This window comes from Musca autumnalis, unplaced genomic scaffold, assembly GCF_047663935.1.
Source record: "Musca autumnalis isolate F117 unplaced genomic scaffold, ASM4766393v1 scaffold_4, whole genome shotgun sequence".
Lineage (NCBI taxonomy): Eukaryota > Metazoa > Arthropoda > Insecta > Diptera > Muscidae > Musca > Musca autumnalis.
This window is the reverse complement of record NW_027411977.1, coordinates 152,034,333-152,045,382: the sequence shown is the minus strand read 5'-3', so window position 1 is coordinate 152,045,382 and position 11,050 is coordinate 152,034,333. Positions and strand designations below refer to the sequence as shown.

The 11,050-nt window shown below is 39.3% G+C and overlaps 1 protein-coding gene across 1 annotated transcript; it reads right to left on the bottom strand.

The window, feature by feature from the left end:
• Positions 1 to 5,599: 5,599 nt before the first annotated feature.
• Positions 5,600 to 9,079, bottom strand: LOC141400818 (uncharacterized). The gene is made up of 2 exons (XM_073980381.1): positions 8,481 to 9,079; positions 5,600 to 8,415 (listed from the first exon to the last, which is right to left on the bottom strand). The coding sequence occupies exons 1-2, from the start codon at positions 8,937 to 8,939 to the stop codon at positions 5,806 to 5,808; spliced, it is 3,069 nt and encodes a 1,022-aa protein (XP_073836482.1). The 5' UTR covers positions 8,940 to 9,079; the 3' UTR covers positions 5,600 to 5,805.
• Between the last annotated feature and the right edge of the window lie 1,971 nt (positions 9,080 to 11,050).

Genomic DNA, 11,050 nt, shown 5'->3' with positions numbered 1-11,050 from the left:
GTAGAAGATGTGAGAACACCAGTGCATGCTCGTACTGCAGAAAATATTGCTGCTGTTCGCGATAGTGTGGCTGAAGAGCCGTCCACTTCAACTCGTCGTCGTGCCCAACAATTGCACCTCTCACGCTCGTCGTTGATGAACATTATGCATAAAGACTTGCATTTACATGCTTACAAGTTGCAATTGGCTCAAGAACTAAAGCCTTTTGATGATTCCAAACGTCGTGAATGGGCAGAATGGTGGCAAGAAATGGCAACAGTGGATGATCAATTTTCGAAGAAAATCATCTTCAGTGATGAGGCACATTTTCACCTCAGTGGATTCGTCAATAAACAGAATTGCCGCATTTGGGCGAATGAGAATCCAAGAGTGAACTGCCGTAGGTCATTATACCCTCAGCATTTATGCTAAAGAGGATACGGGCAAAATGTGCCTCATCGAACTAATGATTTTAGACCCCAAGTATGTTTGGACGAAATGTGTTTCAGACAATTTGGAGTTGATTTAGCCATGTCCGTCCGTCTGTCTGGCTGGCTGGAGCGCACGATAACTCTCGAACGGATCAAACGATTCGGTCTAAAATTTGACTTTCGTAATATTTGGTCCAAACTTAGTTTAAGTTCGAAGATGGGTTATATCGGTCCACTCCTTCTGGTACCTCCCCCACAAAAGTTCGGAAATTTTGTGCGCACGATAACTCTTGAAGGAAGTAACCGATTTGGTCCATACTTTGCACATCGTGGAATTTCTAAAAGACTTAGATGAGGTTCCAATATGGACTCAATCGGTCAACTCCTTCGGGTACCTCCCACACAAAATTTCGGAAATTCAGTTTAGGACGTACTGTTTAGGTGGTGCTTATAGGTCCACTCCTTTCGGTACCTCCCCCACAAAAGTTCGAAAATATTCGCTAAAATGGTACGCGCGATATCTCATAGCAACCGATTTGGTCCAAATTTTGGATATGTAAATATTGTCGAAACTTAGTTTATGTTCAAATTTGGGCCCTATCTGTCCAATCCTTGTGTTACCACCCACACAAATGTTCAACATTTTTGTATGGTTAAGGGTCTGTTCGAGGATCTTTCGGATATTTTTACCAAGGGTATCTATCTATCAATATCCCCGCAAACTTTTGAGCTTTAATCCTATCCATACTTTTGTCTGTTCATACGCCCAAAATTTTGAAAACCCACACAACATGCAAGCAAGCACTTGAGAACAACACATAGAACGCGATCCTAGATCTCCAATCTCCGGAAACGAATTAGAAGCTTTATGCTTCCAGGACGGCTTTTAGACTCCAAGAGTCAGGATCGCAGCGGACTTCACTTTTCAAACGTGCAAAGGTGTTAACCTTAATTGATAGAGAGCTTGAACTGACAGAAAATGCGCAAGCGATTATATGTCCACCTCCTTCAGGATTGACTCATTATCCGTAATTTTTCCAAGTAGCAACTTCTGTCACTTGAGCTGAAGGTAAGTCTCCTCTGGACTGTCTGACAATATATGGTAACATGGGGCGCCTTCGCCACGTTTTTGTTCAAAATGTTCTCATACCGACACTGTTAAAGTTTTTTTCAAATATTATTATTGGTACAAATATTAGCATATCTTGACTATAAGTTTTGATATATAAATGGTTATAATTTGTTTGTTTTGAAATGGTTTTATTTAGCTCACCCCGTTTGTTTTATTTATTATTTGTTCTTGGGTCAAATTTAGTAATTCAATTTTAACCCTCTTCCTGTCAACCGATTAATCTGAAATTTTGTATACACTTTGGATTTTGGTGACAGTACAATTATGTTTATTCATTATCATTATAAATTCAAGATGGCCGCCGCTACAAAATGGTGGATAACGTAGGTTTTATCAATCCCATCAATATGGGTATCAAATGAAAGGGCTCAACAAGCAGAATACAATATAATATAAAAAATTTAAATCCAAGATGGCGGCCGCTACAAAATGGCGGATAACGTACGTTTTATCAATCCCATCAATATGGGTATCAAATAAAAGTAGAATACAATGTACTATATAAAATTAAAATCCAAAGTGGCGGCATCTACAAAATGGCGGATAACTTAGGTTTTATCAATCCCATCGACATGGGTATCAAATGAAAGGTCTCAACAAGTAGAATACAATTTACTATTCAAAATTGAAATCTAAGATGGCCGCCGCTACCAAATGGCTGATAACAATTTTTTATCAATCCCACCAATATGGGTATCAAATAAAAGGGCTTGACAAGAAGAATACAGTGCACTATACAACCTCAATATTTAAGATGGGCGCAGCCACTAAATGGTGTATAATTAAGATTTAAATTTAGAAATTGAATCTGTAATATAGGTATCTGATTAATCCAGCCTGAATCCACCACCCAAGTCAAGATTTTTTATCGTGTTGAGGACTGTGTGGCGTTAGGGTGGCTAAAAATGATACGTCGTTAGCGGTACACCACCCAAGTTAAGGTGAAAGGTTAAAACGCGCCGAGAACTGTATGGCATTAGGGTGGATAAAAATGATATGTCGTTAGCGTTTTCCCCTCAAGACTCAGGCGCATCTTGTTGTACATAGCCTTGCCCCTTTATTGGACCTCTGGGGGGGGGGGTCGACCGTTTAAATGTCCATTACTCGTGGGAACAAAATGGTAAAAAAATAAAAAAATACAAACACAACTAAAACAGAAACTGCAACACAACGTAAACGAAGGCTTCAAAAAGCAAAAGAAAAGTTTAAAGCAAAACGAGCTAAAGAAAGTGAAGGTGATAGAAATAGTCGATTACAGAAACGACGGGAACAATTAGCGTCAAAAACACCTGAGCAATATGAGGCCAAGTTAAAAAAGCAACGTCAGCGATATACACAAATGACGGCGTCAGAAACGCCTGAAGAATATGAAGCCAGGTTAACAAAGCAACGTGAGCGATACACACAGATGATAGCGTCAGAAACGCCTGAAAAATATGAAGCCAGGTTAACAAAACAACGGGAGAGATACACACAGATGTGTGTTGCCTTTAATACTATCATGGGCTTCTACAATACATAAAATACAGGGTAGCACTGTGAATTACACAGTCGTATACTTAGGTGCGAAACTGTTTGAAGAAGGTTAAGCCTACGTGGCTCTTAGTAAAGTAAGATCTTTGCAGTGACTACGTATAGAGGAGTTGGACTGCAATAAACTAACGGGCAAGAAACCTTGCAATAATGAAATGAATTAAACAGAATGCGAAATAAAAACTAAAAACTAGAAAATAAAAATAGGTAAAAAAAACTTTTTAAGTTAAACGGTTTTATGTTGAACATACATTGCAATGTTTAAGATAAATGTACTAAAAACCAAAAAATAATAAAATAAATACAGTCGTGGGAATTATAAACATATGCATGGACTAGACTAAAATAAAACCGTGGGACACGTCAATTGTCTACAAATTATCGACTTAATGTGCGATAGAAGAATCGTTTAATTCGTTGTTAGGCAGTTGACCCGCAGACGGTGAGGAAATTACTTACTATTTTCTTGCTCATGGAAATTTCAATAGTTATACACTCCATGTAAATAAAAGAGATGTTTCAACTAGTTTATCGACAAAGTACTACTCGCTCACCACTATGAAACCCTAAAACTCGCTTATAATCGAGCTTACTAGCTTGTTTCCACATTCTAGATCTACTTATCACACGTCCATCGTTGTCGGTTGAACAACTGCCTAATTATAGTGTAACATTAAAAAAAAAAATTTTAATCAACGATTGTATACAGTTGACGTGCCCCACGGTTTTATTTTAGTCTAGTCCATGCATATGTTTATAATTCCCACGACTGTATCTATTTTATTATTTTTTGGTTTTTAGTACATTTATCTTTAACATTGCAATGTATGTTCAACACATGGCAGAACTAGCAGGTAGTGGTATCACACCAGCTGATCGAATATGAAAAGTCAAATCCCTTTATAAAAAAAAATTTTTGTTGTAATTTCCACAACAACATAAAGAAAGTTTTGACATAACATATTCAAAATTTTACGATGCCACTACCTGGGTAATTGTGCCATGGTTCAACATAAAACCGTTTAACTTAAAAAGTTTTTTTTTACCTATTCTTTTTAAATATTATTTTTGAGAATTTACAAAATGTGTAAAATGGGGCGGCTTCGCCATCAATATTGAACATTCTCCAACGGACCCTAAAACTGTAATTTACCATACTTCTTCCTTAAATATCAACATTATGCAAAAAAGGAACATGTTATCTATTGAATAATCAAAAATTATTTTAAAATTCACAAAAAGTAACCGATTCAAGCGGTTAATTGAAGTAGGTGCCTTGAATTTAGGTACAAAAATCATAATATAACTTAAACAAGATACGTTTAGGATAATATTTGACTTTAACTTCATATTATAGTGTGGTATATCTATGGTATAAAGAAATTAAGTTAAACATGACAAATTTCTAACATTAACCCACCACGCCCCTATCATGGCGTAGGGGCCTCACCCCTTAGTCCCAATTTACATTAGGCGAGTTTACTTGCGGCAACTGTCAGTTTGTAGGTGAGAGAGGGTGCTGAGAGGCAAAGGGTTACCATATGCCTCACCTCTCTCTCCTACAAAATGACAATTGCCGCAAGTATACTCGCCCAATGTAAATTGGGACTTACATATTTCATAATATTAACACATGACATTTGCATTTGCTTTTTTCATGAGAATTATTGGGATTTATATTCTTCAGTAGTTGTCTTCTAACGGTATAAAATGTGTTTTTGATATCACAAAAGGTAAAGAAGATATCACAAAAAATACCTACCATAATTATTTTTCCCAATACCCTGAAAAGACAAAACCGGGTGCGTCCGCTATCATACCTATGATACAACTGTCAACTTTTCGGAGATGATAGATCTTCATTAAACTCACAATTTTGCTTTTAACGGATTTTTTCTAGCACTTGTATTTTGCGAGAAAATCGGCGCTGGCGTAGCAGCCCCAGTGGCGAAGGCGCCCCATGTTACCATATACAAATGGTTTCAAAATGGAGAAAGGCACTGGCGCCGACGTTTACTGCGAGAGCACATTAATTAAACAATCATATAACCTTAATTATAGCTGCAGCGTCTTTCAGTCAGAGGTTTTTGTCAAGCAGAATTGGTGAAAGGACTTGAAGACAACCTTACAGAACCACTATATACATATGTCGATACTTAAGACTCTTACATCCTGGATCACAAATTCTCGTTTTCTGGTGATAGTAATAAAAACGGAAACGAATTAGAAGATGAACTAGCTCGAGGAGGCTTTAAGTCTTTTGTCCACCAACTGATGAATGTGTTCGGCCAGATAAACACACTTCGTGAAATCTACCTCGAGAACGCACCAAATGTTTAGGTTCTTAAAGTGAAATATGAAATAACAATTCAATATGCTATGGGAGCAGCTATCTATTTTTGCAAATTTTACCATTTAAAAAACGATAGTGTTATTATAAGTTACCCAAGTTTAAAGAGAAGCTGTCCGGCAGTATCGTGGAAATCGGCAGCAATCTATAGCTACAGCGTGACTCGAAAAAATATTTTTTGTATTCTTGTTGCCTTTATTTGGACAGTATCAAAGTAAATATGTATGTATCATTCTTAACCTAAAAGAACCCAACCACCATATTGATTCGGGACATGCTAAAGTCATGGGTTATTAAGTACGTATGTACAGTTTTATCATTACAGTTCAAAGTTGGCTTATAGACAATGCTTTTGTTATGTCATGAATCGATTTGAGTTTTCAATTGTAGAAATGCGAAGATCCCGCAGAATGTTCTTCGTTTGGAGATTGCCTCAAAGCGCCATGGCTGCGGAAATATGCAGCTGAGTGGTAGAGGGCTGGTGAGGCTGGTTCACTAACTTGAACTTCATGGTAATTGGTGTACGGTTCATGCTCAACAACCTCACGAACAGTTTGGAATGGATGGTTAACGACGATGCGACGTTTGTGGAAGCTTTCACTGCCCGCAGCAGTGTCCCGGGGAGCTGGCGTTGCAGCAATGACTCTGGATCCCGGTGTAACAGCATGACCAGAGTGTCCCGGCGAAACAACGTGACCAGTGGATCCCTTATTGGTGACGTCTACATTGGCGGGTTGATGTGTAGAAGAAGACGATGTAACCGTCTCCGATACTTCATGAGAATCGCTAGGAGCCTCAACTAGGCGCATGAATTTATGATCGATTTGTTTTGGATCCATGTTCGTAGTTTTTTCGCAGTCAACAGTGTCCCGAGAGTTAGTTACATATTCTCTGTCGCGAATTTCTTTGGCATTATCCATATCCGATGGTATTTCTTCCTTTTTTGGTTCTCCGTTGTTTGTAACGGAAATTTCTAATTTAGCATTGTGAGTCGCTTGTCCATCATCGGACATCATGGGTCTTATGGTGGAACTAACTGTAATGGGTTTGTTCGAACTCTGCGAGGATTGTGGTATATTAATCTCAATGTGAGTTTGTGGTTCATTCATTCTAGTCGCATTCATAGCGTCACTGACTTTAGCATCCGTGCTCATTTCTTTAGGTTTCTGGTCTTCTATAATCAGCTTTCCAAATTTGCGGTTCCCACGATCGTGGTCTATGTTTTGATGCTGGGGGGCATGGTTGTGCAACGCACTACGACCATCAGAATTGTAACGCATTTGAGCATAAGGAGGGCTTATTTCCAAACGGCTACTGCCGATTACTTTCTCCCCCATACCATTTGACGGGCGATAGTTAGCAGATATCGTATGTGGCTGATACTCTGCGGATCCACTTTGCCTAAAAGACACTTCAGGTCTTTGTTTGCTGCTGGCATAGACCACAATTGGTCCTTTACGATTGTGTAGGTGGTTCGGCGTTACTTCCTGAACATGAGCTTGCTCCTCGACGTACTGGGACTGGGGCACGGCATACTTTTGTGTCAAATAGATTTTATGTTGACTTGCCGGCAATGCTATGCTATGTCCGTGCTTTATTACCGGCTCCATGCGAATGGGGGCTTCTTCCAAGCGGGCTGGCTTAGCATCCCTGGCGATATTTCCGTTAGATCCGACATTAACGTATTCCGCATCAAAGTTATACGGTTCTTGATTGGATTGGCTCGAATGAATATTTGTACGCTGTGGAGCCACATTTTGGTTGGAATAGGAACGCAAATTGTATCCTGATCTGGCTTGCGAATAGGGGAACTGATCAGAGGAAACTTGGCGTTGATTGCCTTGTCCATCGGTGACTACAATGACTTCTCTGCTGCGAGCTTTAGGTTCATCTTTGACGGGCGCTGCCGTTACCGAATAGTGATTCTCCCCATTGTACTGTTTGTTGAGATTGGCTTCAACAGTCATTACCTTGCTGCCCTGATCGAATGATGGAGTCGATGTGATAGAAGAAGCAATGGTGTTTCCACTTATAGTTCGGCGGTCATTTGGCTGTTTAGAACTGTAATCGTGGTTATATTGATTGTTTCCCTGATTACCTTGATTGGAGGATCCTGCAGCGCTGTAAATAATGTTGCTAAAGGCTGGGGTATTCCCATTGTTCATATAGGCATTGGCTACGGCTGGATGGGGATGGCCCAAAGGTAAAATGGATTCACCTTTCGGTATCTTCGCAACAGGTCTTTCCAATTCCACCACCACAGTCCCGGCCGGTTTGATGACAACACGTTCTTCAATATCGTAGAACTCCTTTTGAATAGCTGGATGTCTAACCTCATATTTCTTAGTTTTTATAGCGGGCTGAGCAATTTGAATGGTCTTAGTCACAACAGGTCGCTGATTAATAGTTTCCGGTGTCAGATAGCCCTGACCACCAACCTGAGGATGTTCATAACCGCCGTTGTTGCCATAGAATTGAGAGGAGTCATGAACACCGATGCCGTGGTTTGACGGCTGGAAATAACCTCCATAACCACCTTGTGGCTCTTCAACCGAGGGAGGATACTGATTATGGAAATGACTATCCGAAGATCCATCGTTGTGGTACTTAAAGTTATTTGCGTCATTATAATTTGGTTTATTATAGCTGTTCGTTTGATCGAAATTCAATCCATCACTACCTACCGAGGCTGGTCTTTGGTTGATGTTAATATTGAGACTGGAACCACCTGCGGTGTTCACAGAAACACTAGGCACGGTCGAATGTGATGTTGTTGTTGTGGTGGATGTGGCAGAAGAAGTCGCCCCCGACGAGGGATGCTGATTACTTTGTTGTGACTGATGTTGTTTGTCATTTTCAGTAACTGGCGCCGGCAATGCTACTTGACGTTCAAATTGAATGAGTTTTCCACTGCGCTGCACTTGTGGGCCGTCATTCACTCGTGATGTGGTCGCATGCGATGAAGGCATTGCATCTGCCGATTCAAATACCTATGGAAAATAATAACATTATTTGCTTAGCTTAATAAAATATCACGGTTGTTTATGAAACTCACCGTTTCGACCGTTGGTCCACTGTGAAAATTCTGAATGTAACGTTCAAATTCCATGTTCTGTTTATGCTGTTCGTCCATCCTGCGGAATTGGGCATTGCGTTGGTATTCAATAGGACTCGATTGGTACATACTTCTAAACTGGTATTCTGGCTCTGAAACAAAGTGTCCTGATTGCATATAGCTGCGATGATTGGGAATGCTTGCTTCGGAACCTTCGCTTCTGTGATTAGCAAAATGTGATTTTTGTTCGTCCTTGTTTTCGTTTTGAATTCTTGCACTTCGTCCTTCAACGCCGAATATTTCGCTAGAATCGGACTTTAATTTCGAATGATCGCGGATCGTGGATGTGGAATGATCTGAACTTTTTACATTTTGCTGAGAAATGGAGATATTCACATGAGTTCCCAATACACTGACCACCGCATAGAGCACCACACTCAAGATTAAAATCTTCCTCATGTTGACCTGTCTGATTTGAAGAGCCTTTTGATAATCTTAGATTCCAGTTCCTTGAATCCTCCGAAACAACACAATTCACGTAGACTTAAACTGCAATGCTAGGCCTTTTCCAACGTCGAACTGTGGCAGATGAGTGCTTGATTTTCACATCAAATGTTTCGTTTTTATACAATGCGATTTCGCATCACTTCGGATTGTCTTACATCTTAGGAATGTAATTTCATTAAATTTCAGCGATAGCACTGTCATCCATACAAGCAAATATGCTATGCTGGCCGGCCGACCGGTCGTTTGGGATGACTTAACTGACTGACTGCATGCTCACTTTCCCAAAAATGTACATTTATCTATAAATCTGTACTAACTTAGTACGAGTGTGTGTACTTATGTCCACTACAAATTGGGTGAAAAATTCTATTCAACCAAAATATTTGTCATTTCTAAATACGAAATTTGCTGCGAATACATGTATGTCTGATTGTATCTGTTTGTTCTAACATCTAACCCAGATACCTATTAAAGCCATTTACATCGATTTTCATAGAAACTACTTTTTTTTTGCGAAGAAGTTACAAATAATACAAACGTTTTAATTTAACACTAAGTACAGATATAATGCGGCATAAGTGAGTTAATTCGTGAAAAACACATACGTATGGGTATTTCCGTGCTGTACTTGTTTTTTACCTGTGCTGAAAAAGTTTTCAGTGTTATCAAACTTTTACGTTAAGCCAATGCGCGGTGCTCTTGGAACAACTTTAGAAGGAAGTTGCTTACACCTGGGAAGTTTTTGCGGATTCTGAAACTACAGTGTTCATAGATGAGAAAAATCAAAAAACAAAAAAATCGCCGGAGCGCGTTTTAAATAAATCGCGATTCAAGTCAGCATTTTTAGGGGTTTTTTAGGGTTTCACGATTTTGCGTGGAAACCGCAAGTCCTACCGAAATGTGACAAATGAAAATGTAGCTTTGAAAATGTTCTACAAGACTGTCCTTTATGACAATTTCGTAGGTATTACCGTTATTGAGATATTCAAGTTCAAATTGGGACAATGCATTGACTGTAATGCCTCCTTATAAAACAATGTCATGACTGCAATTTCCCAACTTAAACTTATATATCTCGAAAATGGTACAACCTAGGAAAAAAACAAGTGAGCCAAGGGGGCCGACTATGTGATACCCTACACCACTAAGCATAAGCTTTTGACTTAGCGCCTTTGCCCTGAATGTCTTCATTAATGCGGGTCAATTTTTTTAAAACGCATTTAAGTGCATCGTCAGTACAACTCAAATAAAAAAATGGAAAAGTGGGATATACGCCAACCATCCATATGCTTTTTTTCTTTGAGACCCCCAACAACCCCCAAAATTTCGTGAGGATCCGATCAAAATTCTGACCTGTAGTGTGATTGCACAAAAAACGGAAAAAGGGATGCATTACCGATTATGGCGATATCTCTGTTGTTTGACCACCTATGACAACCTACTTCGCATCGTTGTAAAGGTGATATTTTCTACTTTCCTTTCCAGGTTTTGCTTTCGATATACCTCTTACAGAAGAGAGATATTCACTTTGAAATAAAACGTTTGCCTTTTCTCCAAATAAGTTTTTTTCAAATTCCGACCCCTTAATAATATCCGACCATTACCAAAATGAATAGGTTTTTTCCTCTGTGGGACCCCCATTAACACCCACAATTTCCTGTCGATCCAATCAAAATTTCGACGTGTAGCTTCGATATCTCCGTTATATGGCCGACTATTGCGATATCTCCGTTATATGGCCACCTACGCCAAACTGCTTTACATCATTGTAAAGATGGGATTTTCTACTTTCATAGTCAGAAGGTCCCCAACCAAAGCTCTGATACTCGTTATTAATATTAAAATCGCAAAAATAACAAGTTGTGTTGTATTAGCGGCTATTGTAATATCTTCGTTGTTTGACCACCCATGACAACTTACTTCACATCGTTTTTTAGCAGGTTTTGCTTTTGATATACCCCTTATAGAAGCGGAGATATTCGCTTTGAAATAAAATGTTGACTTTTTCTCCAAATAAGTTTTTTGCCCATTCCTACCCCTGAATATTATCCGACCATCACCAA